This window comes from Chelmon rostratus, chromosome 12, assembly GCF_017976325.1.
Source record: "Chelmon rostratus isolate fCheRos1 chromosome 12, fCheRos1.pri, whole genome shotgun sequence".
In the NCBI taxonomy this organism is placed as follows: Eukaryota; Metazoa; Chordata; class Actinopteri; order Chaetodontiformes; family Chaetodontidae; genus Chelmon; species Chelmon rostratus.
In genome coordinates this window covers 4,764,978-4,783,745 of record NC_055669.1, presented here as the reverse complement: position 1 = coordinate 4,783,745, position 18,768 = coordinate 4,764,978, and the positions used below count along the sequence as shown (strand labels likewise).

Here is an 18,768-nt window from a genome sequence, read left to right as displayed (position 1 = left end):
CCAGATTAAGAAACCAGGCTTTATATTCTTTCATAAATCCTCTTCTCTCATTCTGCTCTCCATCTCCCAAGGTGAACCGAGTCAGTGTTATGTTTTTGATGGTGACGGTGTGTGTGAGGAGTTTGAGCGGGGTTCCAGCGTTCAGGACTGTGGTTACTTCACACCTCTGGGCTACACAGACCAGTGGGCATCCACTGCCACTGCTTCTCACCAGGACCCCAACCACTGTCCCGCCCGTGCTGCCACTGGGGAACCATCGCTTACCAAGGTATGAAGTATGAACCACAGGGCACATAAAAGACTTCCCAACGACAATAAACTCCCCGTGGAAGGGAGGGAACAAAGTTGGCAGCTGGCTGCATGTGAAAAATGATTGGTTGTCTCATCAGGCTTGAAAAATGTACTCATCTGTGTACTATTTTTGTCACGGCAGCAGGCTTGAAGTTTTGGCCATAATCCGGTCTGCTTTATTTAGTCTCCTGCCTGTGGCTGACAGCAAATTTTGATGAACCAGCTTAATCACAGAGGGGAAAATCCAGTGTTTTTTACTATGTATTACAGTTTATTTATTGAGTGTGTATATGTGTCTGGATCAACAGAAAGAATGGCGGTGTTGCAGAGCAGTGGTCTGAGGGGCAATCATGGTGCTGACTGGCTACTTTAGTGACGCATTCATTTCAGGCATTTCAGGTGCTAATAAAACTGCTCATCTGACAAATGTTGAAAACCAAACACAGCAGACATCAGCTGAACCTTTCTGCATCAGTTCCAGAGGATTCCCATTTATCTCAGTTGTGTATAACCCAGCTTCTAATGGAGTGCAGACCCAGTAAAATCCATTCACATCAACATACGCCATGTGAAATTCAAGATGGAGCCTCATTTCTTCTTCATTTCCTGACTTGTGTTTTGCTTAACAGCATTGTTTTCAGTGCTGCCCCTGGTGGCTGGAAACTATATTACACCTGTCTATGCTTTATTCTTTGCATTAATCAATATTTCTTCCAGCCAGTTTTACATGAGACCTCAGTAGATCCATATTCAGCAATATTCCTCAGTTAACTTTCAGTTTTCAGTCTTCACCCTTTGCCTTCCTTTGCTAACCCACACTCGCTCTGCCTCTCTCACTCACCCTTTGCATTGCCAACTTTACATTCTGAGCAACGGATCAAAACATTAGTGAGTCAAAAGCCTTTGCCTTTGTGCCCACACTCAAGACAAAATTAATGTTAAAAAAAGGGGTTAACAAAGGCTAACAAAACGCCTCAGGTCACAGTGACACAGCTGAGCAGCAACTAATATGAACAAGCCTGAAGAGACAGGGCTTTGCACATAACTCTGGAGAACATTTTGGCAGAACAGCACAGCACCTTTGAATGCGGCAAAGCTCCCTTCTTTCTTTTTACAGCTCGAGTACAAAATACATCAATCATTTCCAGCTCTGACATCTCCCATAAAATGTCTGCGAACACATGAGGCCTCTCAGGTCCATTACTGCTTCTAAATTATGTCACGGTTTTAGAAATGCGGTCGCATACAGCACAAATGAAGCATAAGCAAAAAAGATGCAGCGTTAAGTGGGCTCTGCTCGGCTGGGCAAAGAAGCCACGTTTATCATGGGAGGATGGTTGGTATCAGACGCACCGGTTCCAGCATCTCAGAACTGGCAGAGATCCTGGGATTTTTCACACTACAGTGTCTGTATGAGGAAAGGTGCAATAAACAAAACAAATCAAAGTGTCGTGAATAAAGTCAGCATGGCCTGTCAAATGCTTCACTGCCAGAGAATTTGGGCTCCTCTCAAGACACAAAATAGTGTGATAGAATTTATTAAATTAGCACAAAGTCTGTGATTCAGATTATATGAACCGTCCGTTGTTCCGTCATAAAGTAGAGTATGTGATGAAGCCACAAACTAGATCATGCACCACTATAACTAATGGGATAAACAGTTTTTACGTGAAGTATTTGTCACGTTTAAAAAGGTCAGCTGAGGTCTGGAGATCAGTTATGCTTGCAGTTAAAATTAGCGGTAAAAACAACAATGCTTATGATTATTCACTGTATAATTAAAATGGTGTATTTTCCCTCGTTTTGTGTGAAGCTCTGCAGGTACCAGCACCTGGAGGTGAGTGAGAAAGCATCCACCGATGCCTGGTTCCCTTGCACAGCCCAGTCTGACACTAAAAATGACCTAGAACATGCATTCTGGCTGAAGGTACGTATGTGTGTGTGTGTTTGTGTGTGTGCGTGCACATATTGTACCTGTTTTCCCCTCTGCTGAATGACTGTGGGTGGCTACTCTGTCTTCAACGGCTTCCAGCACTTTCCAATACTATTTTAATATGGGCTTGAAGGGCCTCTCACACAGACTGCTGGCTCAAACCTCCACACACGCACACATTCTTAACTTTCTAACAATTGCCTGATTCATACAATGCATTGGTTACTATAATTACTCATTTTCCAGGTCAGCTGTGAATTATGGCTACTAATGATCTGTAGATGATTACCAAATGATGACTAAGTCTGTACTCATTCTGTGTTTACATTTTGTCTTGTTTTTTTTACCCAGTGCGTACTAAAATCATTCAGTAATGACCATTACCAGTTTACTAATAGTGGAAGACCAAGTGTTATATAATTAACTCATCATTCATAATTAAATACTTAAAAGGTTCATAAGTTATTCAAATACTGGCATTAGAAGGAATAATAATAGTTCTGTAATCATAAATAGATCTCTTAGTCATCATAAATATATAATTTATAATTATAATTGATTATGGCTCCAGAAAATGCAGAGCAACAAAGAAGTTAATTACCTACTATGTTCTCAAACATGACATATGATTAACTAATTGTTTATTAGTGATTAACAGTGATGAAGGTTCAGAATTAATAACATTTGTATTTGTTGTCAAAGCCAGCGTTGACAGAATTACAATAGTTGCTGCTGCGGTCGAAATGATTCGCATGCCTAATTGGCCAGCTTGTCTTTGCAGCGCCGACATTCTCGAGCCAACAGCGCTTCACATAGATGTCCTGGTTTGTGTACTGCTCTGCATTTGGACCTGTTTTTCCATTCCAGACCTGTGTCTGGTTCTCATATTTAGTCGTTTTGTATTATTTAATCTTTCCACAGCCGCTGTTCCCACAATCAACTGTGCAGGTCCACACTAAGCGTAGGCTAGCTGTTGATTTGACTGATAGCTTCACAACTTTGTTTGTCATGTGCTGGATTACAGGGTCCTTTACACTCATGAGCCTGCCTCTTTCCTTCCTTGCACATACTCATTCATTCTCTCTCTCTCTCTCTCTCTCTCTCTCTCTCTCTCTCTCTCTCTCTCTCTCTCTCATCATTTCCACTTCTTTGTTGAATGACTCATCTTTCCATCCAGTGCTTCTTTTACGCTGTCTTTATCAAGCACATCTATGCAACCTCTCCGGAAGGAAGCCTTATCCCTAAAGACTTTTTCACCGTCTGAAAAGCCTTCATGATAACATCCATGTCTGCCAGCTCTCCCTGAAACACCTCTTTTTCCTTGAAGTGTTCTTTTTGTCCGTGAAAGGCCTCCCTCGCCTTAAATATCTACCTCGCTCTATCTGAAAAGAGTCTATCATATCCATCTCTGCCAGCTCTCTGAAAGGCGTCCGTCTCATTTAACAGTTCTACTTCTTCATTTGGAAGCCCTTTCCCATTTTCTAAAAGGCCTTTAAAATTTCTTTAAAGTGATACTCTACCCAAAATCTACCTTTCGAGTATGAAGCACTCACAGGCTGTAGGCTTGACAGGTGGCTGTGAAAAGTTCCGCCACAGAGAAAAGAGGCCAGGGTCAACTTGGAATCACGCTAGTTGCATTGGATTTCAGTCATAACACTATTACCTTCCCTGCTCTGCAGTACAAGCACATGCATTGGTTACAGCACCCACCTCACGCTCTTCCTATGGTATGGTATGGTGTGATTCCCTCTTTAACTGATTTGTAATGGCCGAGTCTTGTCATTGCTCACTCCTGCGGAGGTCTTCAGACTGGCATGTGCTATCGCTATCAGCTGCTTTTCACCTGCCACAAGGAGCTCCACAAGAGTTTCACACCATCCTGCCAAGTCCACCCCTCACTGTGCAGGCGACTGACCAGCCAGAAGGAGCTGCAACAAGGACAAGCAAAAGCACCCTTAGCTGGCTTCCGAACAGTGAGCCATTGTGCTCATTGGAAAGCGCAATCAAGCTGGGCCAGGAATCTAACCCACACATCAGTCTTCTCAATTTACTGTTCATCAACAGTTTGATTGCAAGCTGACAGTGTAATGCAAGACATTTAGATTCATAGTGGCCAACATACTATTCTCACACTAGTGCTTGCTTACTTGCTATAGTATCAGATGTATTTTTGTTTCTTTGTGTCTTTCCATCTTTGAAATGATTTGATTTATTATTGATCCAGGTGGGATTTGTCCATCCTGGGGTGGCAGCCTCTGTGATGGTGTACCTGGCTTCAGATGGGTCGTGGTCTGGGGAGCAATGTCGGAGGACAGCCACCATCCTCCTGTCTGATACTACTGGCAAGAACCACTCATTAGGTACTTTGCTTGTGTTTATTTGGACGTATTTGTTTTAAAAGCAAGATAAGGTAATACCATATGATGAAGACAGACCACAGGGTTAGAGGCTAAAGGAAACCCTTCCATCTACCCAGGCACACATGACCTCTCATGCCATCGGAACCCGTTGGTGGTGAACGTGACCCACGACCTCTCTCAGCCCTTCTTCATCACGGCCTCTGTTATACTCCTCTTCTCCTCCCCATCTGTGGCAGTGGGAGGCGTGGCCCTGAGGACCTCCTGCCACTTCAGCACCTTCGCCCTGACCGGGTGCGCATCAGAGGGTGGGCTCTCCCACAACTACCTACTTAACACACACTCACACATCCTTTCACACACATACATGCACAGCTTTTCAGTTACTGTTCCATACGGTGCTTGAAAAGTCTGTACGCTCGATGTTCTCATTATGCAAAGAAAACATTTGAATCCAAGTTAAAACATAGAGGAATATGTCAAGTGTTTGGGAGTTTGACACATTAAACAGAAAAACAGACTTGTTTCTGTGTATCTTTTAGATTGTTGGCTTCAGGACTCCACTCCAGTATTTAGCATTGCGCTGGAACACTGTTCCAGACTCAAGATTTAAACAGGTTGAAAATCGAGGAAGCAGAATATTGTCCTCTTTATTCCACACATTCTTCTTCCTTGTCAAAACCTGGCGCCAACATTGCATTTCTTTCAAAGTAAGCATGTTTAAGGGATTAATGTTCAGTCTTGGTATTTTTGTGCAAAGCATTTGTCAAATCCACATGATGGTGTGCTATTTTTCCTGATCTGTTACTATAACAGGTAAATTCCCAAAAATAGCAGCCTCAAACAATCTTGAAGTATCCCTTTTAATCTGACTGAATTTGCTTACCCAGAAAGAGTGATCAGTGTGGACCTCGTAGCTGCTTGCTCTGTCTCTCCCTGCCTCTCATCCCTCTCCTTCTCCCTCCCCCTCCCTCCCTCCATTCCTGCAATAGCTGTCTGCGGCAGCCGTGTCAGATGGACAGCTGCAGTCCGCCTCAGTTAGAGCACGCTTCTGTCAGGTAGGCCCATTTGGAATGAAACACTGGCCAATCAGAGAGCTGAAACAGAAAACAAAAGAACTATCTATATATCAGTGTGTCTCTGTAGGTGTACAGGAGGAGGGGAGGCCTCTCACTGCTCTGTTCAGTGTCACCGTGGTTTCAGTGTCACTGTCGTCAACGGCAGGGGAGCGCCACCCCACCAGGTAAACTGAATACTGTGCTATGTGTTGCACTGTTGAAATAACACTGTCTCCTTTCAATATTAAGCTATCCTCCACTTATCCATTGATACAATGCAAGACAGACTTGTTAGACATTTTGTACTGATTGGGTGGGTGTTGAGATTGAACAGAGATGTAAGAGGGGCAGTCTCGTGAGATAGACAGTATTTCCTTCCAACAAATTCTAGAGTAGCACGATAATCATATGTTCCACTATTTATAACATTGTGTTTTGTTTTACTCACTCAACATTTGTGGTTATGTTCTCTTTTGCCTCCAGAAACTGGGCTAATTCAGTTATGTCCCCTATGAGTGATGAGGGAAACCAGGCAGATTTTATGTATTAGGGTGCTCACAGATGACACTGCATGTCAAAGGAGAAACTGGCAACATAAAGCAGTCAGAATTTTAGGAATCATGTGGGTAAAGTTATAAACTCAGACATATAATAGGGCACAAATCAACAAAATCACTTGAATTTAGGGATGGAAATCAGCAAGGAAATCCTAATACCTTATTAGATTGATTCTTAAGGTCCTAGCACAGTATCATATGCAATTCTTCAGACTGCATATTTGTGGCTACATTTTTAATAATCAACTATAAAGAAGAGTTGAGTGATCGCAGTATACCGATTAGTAAGATGTGTGTTTTTCTGTATAATCATGTTTTTGTTTATGGGATGTGTGTTATTGTGTGATGCCTGTCCAGATTGTTGGCAAAAAGTCAGTCCTGCTTAAATTCATCTACTCGCAGCATCCTCTACATTTGATACTTCACCCTTTCCAATTTATCCAGCAAAATTCACTTTCCCTGTCACTCCTATTCTCTTTCTTCTTGCAGAGAGAAACACATCTGGAGTGCTTCCATGGCTCATGGGATCGTGTGGTTAGCTGTCAGCCTGTAGACTGCGGCCTGCCTGATCAGTCTTACGTCTACCATGCCATCTTCAGTTGCCCCTGGGGAACCACCTTTGGCAAACAATGCTCCTTCACCTGTGGATCGCCTGCTATACTGCAAGGTAAGTCGTGGATTTGTCTATTTTGTTCTATTCTAGTCTGCCTGTTCTAGCCTAGTCTTGTCTATTGTTTGCATATTCTTTGTGAAACATCAGTGAATCATGAACAAAGTACTAACAATGAAATACATGGTCACACTTCATAGCACCACTATCAGGCTAACCATGCAAAGACATCATTTTCTCAATAAAATATACATTTTAATCAATAACTAAAGTCCTCTGCGACGACCCACAGTTCCAGCTCAGTCAAGTAAACAGACCAACCACAGCAGGATGCTGTCACTAGCTGCAGTCCATAAAATGAAATGGACATTAAACCTTGATTTTACACAATTACTGTTTAAATTTGGAGGCCTGTTTTTTACAGGGCGCATCCTGTTGTAGTTACAGACAGTGTTTAAAACTAATTAGTTTGAAAAAACAGCGAGGACAAGGGGAACTAATCTGCTTTGTTGCAATAAAATCACACTGGAATTGCCATTTACAAAATCACAGCCATGTCTTCTCTCAGCGAGGCTTCTTCTGCTTTGCAGCTTTGCGGCCGTTAAAATGTTAATGTGGATTACAGCTATTAAAATTCAGGATGAACACTGATAGAAACATTTACATGGCATATTCCTGTTACACACACACACACACTCCCCTCTACTCTAATGTCCACAGTGTTCTTAAAAACACCACTTGCATCATAATGAGTCAGAACAAATATTGCCTGTGGCACCCACAATTAGGAGTACCACTACACACGCACAAATGCATAGTTAGATACAAAAGTTAAAAAGCATTAAGCCTTTTTAGTTACGTAATGTCGTAGATGCTTCTTGAAGTGATTAGATGGAACAAGCGTGATGTCCACGCACTTGTGTTTGTGGTTGGAAAGCCTCAGCCAATGCTCAAATGTTGCAGTAGAGTCAGCGGTAGGACCCATGTATTCATGATCTAAATACAGATTATGCAGAAATAATTCTATTTGTGGCTTTTGGTTGAGTGAAAAATGTTTGGAGGCCATCATGCATTACTCAGTGAAAGCACACTGTGTAGTTCACAGGAACATATTCAGTGTGCACCAGTACAGCTGTAATGGATTTTGAAAATCACAACACCAGCACAGGGTTTAAATAGCTTATAAAAAAATGTGATGCCATGGTAAAGATTCATTACATTTTATAGACCCATTAAAAATTGTGAAAGGTTTAGGGTGTTATGATTCTCCACACATACCAACGCTTCATATGGGGCCTTACAGGCATAGAAAACGTACACTGAAGCTATAGTCTCCTCCTCTTTACTGTACAAGACAGCCACTACTTATGTAGTGCAGAACATATAAATCTTACAAATATATGTTTTAAAGCAAGGCCGTGTGACTTTAGCAAGAAGCAACAACAGTTAGCTAATATTTGCAAACTTCAGATTTATATTTATTATTGAAGGTTATAAAGTCTCAAACATTGCTGTGGTCACAGTGGTCAGTGTGCAGCAAATGTTTTACAGTCTGAAGAAAAATAGTGCCACATACAATCTGCAGTTTCATTCAGGCAACAACAACAACTGTCCTAGCTTTCCTGAGGTTACTCTGTCTGATTTCTGATGGTCATTAACCTCATCATTCGATACTGTAAGGCAGATGCTGTGGTTCTTACAAAACATAACAACCTTGCTCGCTCCAGGTGCAGTAGGACACAAATTCAATGCATTAGTATGAGTTAACGCAGGTTTAGAATCATACAGGTGTTCACTGAGTATATTTTTCTGCATTACACAGTCGTGTTAGGTTAGGTCCTTTTCTCTGTCCAGCTATACTCTGAACTCTGTTGAACTGAACCCCCCCCCCCGCTCAGGCGACAGCGACAGGTTGGTGTGTTTGGAGGACGGCCTGTGGTCTCTCCCAGAGGCCTACTGCAAGATCGAGTGTCCGGAGGTTCCAAGCGTACCCGATGCCAAGCTGCTAACAGCAGACTGCCTGGCCTCAGGGCACGATGTCGGTTCTGTCTGCCGCTTCAAATGCAACCCAGGCTTCTATGTTATGGGGAGCCTCAAAAAGAAGACACCAAGGTACGTGTTTTTGAAGAGTTTGGAGTGAGGAACTGTTTATACTAGAATCACTCACATGAAAAATATATGTACCTTGAATTATCCATGATAGGGCAAAGACACCTTAAATGATCAATGAGATTAATGATTTCAGGCATTTCTTTTTACAGACGAGGACATAAACATAATCACATATTGTGGGTTGTGGAATGCCTCTAAATACTAGTAAGTCTGCGTAGACAGCAGTCCAAAGTAAATGCAGTGTTTTATCACACATGCCTGCCTGCGTAATGGAGGAAATTCCTTCTTTTCCTTTATTTTACAAGAGTCCCATTACGCACTGCTTAATTAATAAAATTAGGATCTTTGATTTTGATATTTTATGCAACAGTATAACGATGCATCACATGAACACCCAGGCCCCAGGGGCAATGTTTTAAATATCGATGGGCACAGTTTAAAGAGGAGTTTTTCAGTCCATCATGTGTAAACGGATATTCTGTTTCGGAACAAGCTCACATTAGGGTCCAATAAAACATGTACCGCTGCTAACTGGGCCTCGTCATTGCATTGCCAATTGTGTTCATTGGGTAACTGCTCATTACTGAACACAGCTCGCATGTTGTTAATGAGATGAGGGTTTTCTAATAGGAGGAGACAGCCTCTGGGGTAAGTTTACATCCTGCTTTACGTTGTGTCATCTCTCTTCACTCATGTCTCTGTTGTGTTCATGTACCATATATTTATAATAATGCAATCTTTCGCTCTTTGTATTGTCTTGAATTGTGATTAAAATCCAATATATCAAATATCTAACAAGCTGACTTTTACCGTCATGAAAGGCTGGTAAAGATATACACATTTTAGTTTTGTATCACATTAAAATGTCCAATACAGTGTCAAGATCCATTTGCAACTGGGCATCTTTATGAGTTAAGCTTTCTCAAACATATGTTTAAACGTCTTCATAACCCCTGATGCTTTATTAGTCCAACATGTGAAAGTGAACAGCAGCAGCTATTAAAGTGCTTTAAACAGGCTTTTTACTCTTACCTTTGACACATGTACCCACATAAAGTTATATTGTAACACATGCTGTTGCATTTACACACTACGTGCACCACACTGGAGATCGTTTTGACTGTATACTGGGCAGTCCTCTGTGCGCAGTGTGTCTTTTGTTATTGAAACAGTAAAAGTAAAATGGGACAATAGAGAAGGTGAGCAGGGGTATAGAGTACATGTGGTTCTAGAGGGAGTTATTATAATAAACCTCAAAGCACCCGGTTTTAATCAGCAAATGTCCACTTTGCTGCTCTTTGTTACGGAATGACACAACGCAACAGCGATTCAGCCACCATGAACTGCCGTCAGGCTGATCATATCTGTGAAGCATCGTCTGGTACGAATGTACAGCTTTATGTTTAGAATGAAAAAACAACTGAGAACTGAGCGTGAACTAGCTGCCACCTATAGGAAATGAAAACTGTCCCAGCTCTGGCCACATAACACCAGTTTTTTGCCCATTATTGGTTGCAAGTGAAAACCAATGTAGCTTGAACTCTGAAAAACCTTGTGTTGCCGAGTCACCGAGAGATACATTCATTTGCTCCTGTTTTCTCTAGGAAGTACTTCAAGTTGGAGTGCCTGGAGGGGGGACAGTGGGAAGAAACTAACTGTGAGCCGATATCCTGCCCAGCCCTGCCTGATGTGTTCCAGGGCATGTATACCTGCACCAATGGCCTGTACTATGACACCCTGTGCACCCTGAAGTGCCCAGAGGCAACAGGAAATGTAAGATTTTAACAGCTGTCCTTTTATTCCCTTGGCCTCATTATTATCAACACAGTCATGTGACCATCAAGTCAGTTTTAGATCACTTGGATAGGGTTAGACATACTGTAAATGGTCATTGGACTGTATTCATACAGCCCTTTTGGGGTCTACCGACCACTCAAAAGCAGAGAACACGTGCAACATTCACCCATTCACACACACACTGACGGCAGGATGCCGACCTAATCAGCAGTGATACAGTGCTTTCTATCCAAAGTGCTATATGTCTGTGCTCACCCATTTCAAACACACACCAACGTCATGCAGGCTGGAGGGGCCAGGGATCAAACCAGTGACTTTCTGATTAGTGGAGGACCCGCTCTAGCCACTGTCACATGATGCAGAGCTAGTCTAAATTGAACTCTGCATTTTGCACAGTAGCTGTGGTTTTAGCTGCAGTCATGCATCGCTGACACCTTGTCATGAGCATGTCGCTGCACTGCTGCTGTGTTTTTCTCCAAACTTCAAAAGGAATCATTTTTGGGATTATCGAGCGGTGTAAATGAAGCCTCCACAATGGCCCCCATTGTAAATGTATAAAAAACAAGCACTTCCACCAAGTTTCCCAAGTGTGGACAATGAAATGGTCAAACTATTTCTGCAATATAATATTTTTATAAAGTCTTTAGAGACCGACCCTTTGAATTTCTGGGCGCCATGTTTTTATTGAAGCCACATTTAGTATGTGTGCTAGAACGATTGAGACGAAGGCATTTAGAGGCTTTTTCATATGAATTTCATTTATTCATTTCACGACTGACTTATCTTTCGAAGCCCGCCTGTGTAGGGAGCTTTGCATCTATCCATCAAACATCTCAACAGCGTAAAACAAGTCTAAAAATAGACGACTAAATTATGGCTGGAACTAAACTGACTGTTTCCCTGGACTTGTGTGAAGACAGTGCAGCAGATGTGTAGACCGCACATAGTCTCTTGATGACCGCAATGAATTTTATTATCTGTGTTTGTTTCCAGAGTGAGATTCGCTGCACTAAGGATGGTGAATGGACTACAGAGTTCACTATGTGCTCCAAGATTCAGGGATCATGTTCCCCTCCTTCTAATCTCAACTCTGTAGAGTATAGCTGTGACCAGGGCAGCGATGTCGGTGAGTTTAACCCTTTTAAGGGATGCGAGCATAATCGAATAAACCCTTCTGTCAAACAAAATAAAGCCATACACAGTAGCCCGCCTGGTCTTTGGCTTGTCTGGTTACACACTACTCAACTGAACAGACACATGCTCCACCACAGCAGTCATGGTGGTAGAGCATCTTCTTGTCAGCACTTTTTCTCCTCTTCTCACACACATTCCTCGTTTTTTGTTGGTATTCATTAAGTTAGATTTGAGTCATTGAGCAGCTCACACTGTATAAAGTAACCCAGTCCAGATTCACGTGTAGATGGTGGATAAAAAAATAAAATAAAATAAATCTGAAAATGGTGTTTTTTGGAGTAGATTATATTAGCATATGTTTAGCATTACCTGTTTCTCACAAGAAATGCTGAACATATCACAGCACCATTTGGATGGCCATCTCAAACCGGCTCTCACACAGTCTGATCTTTAAAATCAGACTTGATTTATTTAAGACTAAAGTGTCAACAGTCATGTCTTATTGACCCAACCATGATAATCTTCCAGCTGACAAAAGAGTATACATGAAGAGTGAGAGGCTGAATTGGGGCATAGTCAGATACCAAGCGTAAGTAGCCAGTTACACCACAGCGCTATTCCACCTGGTACGCAAATCCCATTGTGTTTATACTGATGCAGATGTGGAACCAGATGCAAATCAAAATAATCTAATTATTCTATTGTAAAAATACCAACTTGGAGGATTATGCAGCTTTTGCAGAGTAATTCAATGTACATGTTTGAAAATTATAATTTACTATAATTTATTATACTACATTTATATATGTACTGAATGAAGTTTTGAAACTTTTTCTACAGTGTTAAATGAAGTGCATGCTCGAGCACTTTGCATTTATGCATTTCATGTTTCTTGAGCAGTAAACGCGATAGTAGTTTGGCAGCGTCAAAGTGAAACATAAATCATGACACGTAGCAGCAAGCAGACAAAAAATGTGTTATGGAGAGCTATACTGACATGGTAGAAGTAACTTGAATCTAACAGACACACACACACACACACACGCAGTAGAAGCCCTCCTACGGTGATGGTGACCAAGAGTCCAGACCACAGATGACAGATGACAGCATGGTCTTAAGTTATGTGGTCTGTTTTTTGCTCGATTTAAATATGAATGAATTCACCAGATGTTAATGAGGGTTAGAGATAAGTGTTTTTTGTTTTTTTTTTCCTTCCTTTTCCTTGCAGGTGCTGTTTGCTACGCAACATGCATTGTTGCTCTGGACATGGATCTGCGCGACCCTGTGGTCCTGCCCAATGGCACTACAGCTGACTCTTTAAAGCACTGGATGCTTCCCACTAAAGTCCAGGTGAGACACCTGAGGAGAGACATCACGTTACCTCAGTTTGTTTTGTCTCCACTGATTCTATTTCAGTTCACTTAAGGTCATTTCTGTACCATCACTTATCAAATAGTAAATGACTGAAACAAGTCATCTTGTCTATAACTTATGGATGATAATATGCTCTATATATACACTGACATTTAAGCAAAACTTTTATTTAACAAGAACAATTTTAGCAAAACTAAACACTACTTACAACACACCTTAATTCCACAAATTGCAAAGTAAAAACAGCAGCCAACCAAGGGCACTGTTTTCTGTTACAGTCTCTCAAGTAACATTGTCACACATATACAGGCAGGAGACAGACGCTGTAACAACAAATCTTCTGGTCTCTTCCACACACTCAGCTCAAAAGCTGTTTGTCTGAAAACCTGGTATGACACCTGCCCCACCCTGCTTTAAAGGTTCATACTGGTGTTATATGTACTTTACGTAGCTGCTGACCATTTTCACAGCCATGCTGTAGGTTTTTAGACTCATCCACTGTCTCCCAGACAACCACTGTTTTCTCTTCGCACTAAGTTTTCAACTCAAGTGATTTGTTATTGCATTTCCATTCATTTGGAGACTTGAGAGAGACTAGTAAAAAAAAAAAAGAATGATCAATTATCATCTTAGTATGGCCCAAGCTCCAAAAACCAAAAACACTGGATCTTTCCCATAATGCAACCCAAAAGGTGTCTTTCATCAAGCCCTGCCTCGCCGGGCTAATTTTTCAATCCTGTGTTCATAAAGCAGGTTTCAGTGAAAGATTTGTTGTGCCCAAGCCCAACCTGAGACTGCTCATGTGATGCCACTTGAGTAATTTCCTCACATGTGACTTTCTGGAACAGTTTTCACAGGCTGAGCAGTACTCCCTGTGACTAATAAATTGACTTTCACGTATAAAATCAGTAGAGCACTCCCTTAAATTTCAACCTTGGACGACTATGCCTTTAAAATGTTTCCATCCCATCATGTTCTAAATGCTTCGGACAATTTTTCCGAGTGCGGAATTTTGGCATGACTATTGTTCTGATATTGGATATCTTAAGATTCATAATATCTGCTATTGGCAGCTTACGCACAATTGAGTCAGTTTTGAAAAATCCATATTTGTCAACCACCAGTTTTATTCACAAACTGATAATGAATATATAAATGTAGCCACATGCTTCTAATCAAAGTGCCTTTGATCCAGTTCAGTTAAATCCAGAGCTTAGAGGAGGGGCGCTGTACAGATCAGCCGGCAGAGCTGGATGCACCTGTTGCAGTCTCATGTTGCATGATGAGGCACGATGTGGTGATAAGTGAGATAGCTTGATTGGTTTAAAGGGATTGTGGTTTTGCTACTATTTGGGAACTCTTGGCAGGTTTTGAAAACAGTTGTTGTTTTGCTCGCCTGCTGCCATGCGACCAGTCCAGGGCGCCGTGAAAGCCGATCCGCCGACAAACAGCGCCGATATTTTTTACACAAAAACACCCATCAGAATGAATAATGCATCCCAACATCTGGTGGTCTGAACAACAGCATGGATCATCCACTGAGCTACTGCTCCAGACTGACTCACCTTCGCTAAAAAACAAAGTTCATACAGTTTGAGACTAAGATAGTCCACACACACAAAAATAAAAGAACATTTGCTGCCTACATATTTGCAACAGGATTCACACCTCCTCACTTTTTTTAAGCTACCTGTTAGCTTCAGAATAAATATTTATACCTCTCACCACTTTTGTCTTTAAGTGCCACCTCAAATCTCCAGACTGTGGCTTTTCGGTCTTTGCTTGATTGGGAAACTTTTCAAGTTTGGTGTTAAGTTTAAGGTAATAATTCAGGACCCAAAGTACATCTCAGACTCAGAGACCATGTAAAAGTTCAACTAAAGGCAATTTGTTCTAAAGTTTGTTAGCGGTGGAGCGGGGCTGGCTGGATTGTGAATTGTTGATCAGAGGCAGACAGCGGCAGTGGCTGGAATCCTCAGGAAAAACACTGGAGACAAACAAGGATCAGGAGGGAGCAGGAAAACAGGGAGGCAGGAGACAACGGACCTGAAGCACAGGTAAAATAGGATTAGCTAGATACAAAGACAGTACGCGGAAACTGCAGCAAGCTGTCAGCTGCCCAACAGTAGAGTGAAAGCCTGGGTTTATATACTGCAGGCTGCAGGTGTAGTTGATGGGTGGATTGGCAGCAGGTGTGTAGGTGAGTCGGGGGGAGGAGGAAATTAGGTTGCCATGCCCTGATTGACAATAGGACACTAGGGAGAGAAATACACTCCCTGTGCAGCGTGGGTTCTCACCGGGTTCTCCGGCTTCCTCCCACAGTCCAAAAACATGCTTAGGTTAATTGATAACTCTAAATTGTCCGTAGGTGTGAATGAGCGTGTGGTTGTTTGTCTGTATATGTAGCCCTGTGGTAGGCTGGCGACCTGCCCAGGGTGTCCCCTGCCTTCGCCCGAGAGACGGCTGGGATAGGCTCCAGCCCCCCCGTGACCCTGCAAAGGATTCAGCGGTGTATAGATAATGGATGGATGGATGGAGAGAAATACAAATAGTTTGTGCTTTGACTTTCAATTTAGTTCAAGTTGAAATAAGCTACATGCTTATTGGCTGCAACACAGAGTATCCCTATAGATTCATGCTCTCAAATAATCTTTTTGGGTGTTTTGTACAATAAATTCGGTCAGTTAGGGTTCATTTTGCAGCTTTTTCTAATAGGGAACAGTGATTACTCTTGTCTGGATTTAGGTGTCGTGTTCAGTTGAGTCGACTGAAGTGATCTGTCTCATTGTCTGTTCAGACATCAGAAAATTGCAATTATTACTGTTAGCGTTTAAAAAAACAATACCTTTCCAGTTTAAGTAATATTTTCAAATGTCCATGAAACCAAACCCCCTTTTTAAAATGGACGCATTTCAGTTAGCGTCGAAACAAAAACAAAAATTGCTAAATTTATTTTGTAATAGAAATGAGCTCAAATGGCTTCAAAAGTCTCCTTGAGTAACTGAGAATGGCTTAAAAAATAAATCTCTCTGTCAGATTGCAGCTGAGATGTCTGAATTCATCAGAATATGAACAAATGTGTTTCAAATCAGATGTTTGACCGAATCATTGGCAAGGCAGTATCTTTTAAAATTTTCTAGAAAAAACATTTTTAATTCCCAGCTGCACCAGCTAATCACTTACCATCACACAACACAATGTGTGTGTGAGTGTGTGTGTGTTCGTTATCATTCAAGTTTTGTTGCATTACTGGAAATCACAGGCAGATAGCAGGAGTAAAGGTTCCAGCTGACGTCAAGCCTTTTAGGAAACACACACAGTGTATACAAGTCACCATGAACAAACTGGGAGGAATGTCAGATCCCGGGTTGGAGTGAGAGTGCTGTTGTTTTGCTTTAAAGGTGGGTCATGTTACCCAATATCACATCTCAGGAATCGCTTCTACGTTAGCGCTGTCGCAAACACTGTTCCATTTTCGCCTTCATTTTGGGTGGTCAGTGAGCCAGCCAGCCAGCCAGTTAATCCACCCTTGCCAAGGTCAAATAGTTGGATACAGGTCTTGTTACTTGCGCCATATCTCTGACACTGCCTTGTGATTTCAAGGCATTGTGTTATCTCAAATGCTTCAGAATCAGGTCTCCCTCGCTGGGTCAGGCTGCACAGGAAATCACAGGGGAGGATCCACTTTCTCCGTCCATATTTGTTAGTCAATCAGCTATCTGCTAACCACCTTGTAAATTCCCAGGGTCAAATAAATGACAGAAGACCACAACCTCACCCGGATTTCACCACACGATTCTGAGTTTTGCATCCACTTAAGTTGTATAAAACAATTATTATTCTTCCATCACAAGGTTTTCATGCATAACAAACACTGCGGAAGGCAGCAAAAGCTTGAAATTGTCATAATGTACTGCATATGTCCATGAAAACAATAGGATATCTGCACGGTCTGCAATCAGAATGAGTGCAAGATGTAGTCATGCTCATTTTTATATAACAGTTCATGGTAAGGGAGGCCAAGTGCTAGTGGATCACTGGCAAAAAGGTACCATAACTGTATTTAGTCCATGCTATAACTCATTGTTTTGTCATTAAAAGTAAAAGCATACATGGGGTATTAGTTGTATGCATATACAAGTTAGATTTTACGTCGTCTCCTTTCCATTTCCACAATATGATGTTACCTCTTGTGTCAGGATACTGAAAGTAATAATACCCAGGTTCCCATGAACCTCAGATATTCATGGTTCTTGAGAATTTGTCTTTTTGGTGATCTCCCTGACCTTCTTTTCGGTGTTTACAGTGTACATTTTCCAAGCACATTTATTCTCCCAAGAGGATGAACACTAACCATTTATAATACTCCTGCACACCATCAGACCAAAATGTTTGAAACTTCTCACACAATATTCTATAATAATCCAATAGACATATTGCCATGACATTAGTTTAGCAGTCATGCTCCCAGAGATAGCCTCCTTAGATCTGAGCCACCAGTACCTTGTGGAGGAGGATTTGGCGAACCAATCTCACCATAAGGTTTGCCTCAAATTATGTACAACTTTAAAAGTTGACTAAAATATGTTTCACTGTCAGTTCATGTATCTTAATCAGAGAGCAAATATGTCTTCTATCCTCTGTTAATCAGCACTCATAGGGAGCACCTTTTGAAGAGACAGCAAAATGGATGGCTTGGTGGCTTGATATTTTAATCTTAATTTGGAAACTCACTGATGTTCTTCACAAGGAGATTGGCATTATCATTTATCTACACTATGGCTTTTTAATGGATGTTCAATTTAAATCAGTGCTTCTACCTCAGCTAGTATTACACTGGAGCCTCACGCATACAAGAACTCCCATAAAACTGCTGTTGTGAGTGAGTGTACTATTGTTTTCCATGGCAAACACAGTTGTTATCCATTTCCTGTGACTGCGTTGCTCAACCATTGTCCTCATGTGCTCATTTTCCAGAGCATAGTCTGCACAGGGATGATGAAGTGGTACCCTGACCCTCAACACATCCATTGCATCCAGTCATGCGAGGTAAGAGTCCAAACAGCCGAGCAGTCCTACATCAAATACATGTGCAGATCCTTTTTATCCAGATAGCAGTCTCTGAATGTCTATTTTAGTCATGACCGTTACTGTATCTGTCCAAGGACTAGAAAATGCTTTTACTGCAGCTGAGAGTTTAGATTTTTTCTTCCATATTTCACAGGTCTGATGTTTTTATTGCGGCGAGAGGAGAAAACTAAGTTCAAAGTGGCTGTTACTGCATGTACCTTTTGTACCATACTTCTGGTGGTTTCCATGACACACAGTCGTCCTTTGGTGTCCATTCAAGCTGACAGCATGAGTTTCACTTAGTGGAACTGAGCACCAAGGCGCTTTGTGAACATAGTGTTTGATACCTCTTGCTTACCCAACTGGTGCCTCTGTTCTCACAAACATTCGGTGAAAGTGTAGTTCTGTTCTTACATAACATGTCTAGTATGTGCTTATGTGTGCCTTTAAAGCCTCAAGGTCAGGAGGATCTCAG

At 41.7% G+C, this 18,768-nt stretch overlaps 1 protein-coding gene across 1 annotated transcript in view; it reads left to right on the top strand.

Moving 5' to 3' along the window:
- The window catches only part of pappa2 (pappalysin 2), a 66,694-nt gene that overhangs the window by 36,327 nt on the left and 11,599 nt on the right, over positions 1 to 18,768 (top strand). Inside the window, exons 14-25 of the mRNA XM_041948812.1 lie at positions 72 to 268; positions 2,105 to 2,218; positions 4,449 to 4,584; positions 4,701 to 4,875; positions 5,574 to 5,639; positions 5,728 to 5,824; positions 6,686 to 6,863; positions 8,705 to 8,918; positions 10,523 to 10,691; positions 11,709 to 11,841; positions 13,078 to 13,199; positions 18,201 to 18,272. Coding sequence (XP_041804746.1) covers positions 72 to 268; positions 2,105 to 2,218; positions 4,449 to 4,584; positions 4,701 to 4,875; positions 5,574 to 5,639; positions 5,728 to 5,824; positions 6,686 to 6,863; positions 8,705 to 8,918; positions 10,523 to 10,691; positions 11,709 to 11,841; positions 13,078 to 13,199; positions 18,201 to 18,272 — 1,673 coding nt within the window. The remainder of the gene's footprint in view (positions 1 to 71; positions 269 to 2,104; positions 2,219 to 4,448; positions 4,585 to 4,700; positions 4,876 to 5,573; positions 5,640 to 5,727; positions 5,825 to 6,685; positions 6,864 to 8,704; positions 8,919 to 10,522; positions 10,692 to 11,708; positions 11,842 to 13,077; positions 13,200 to 18,200; positions 18,273 to 18,768) is intronic.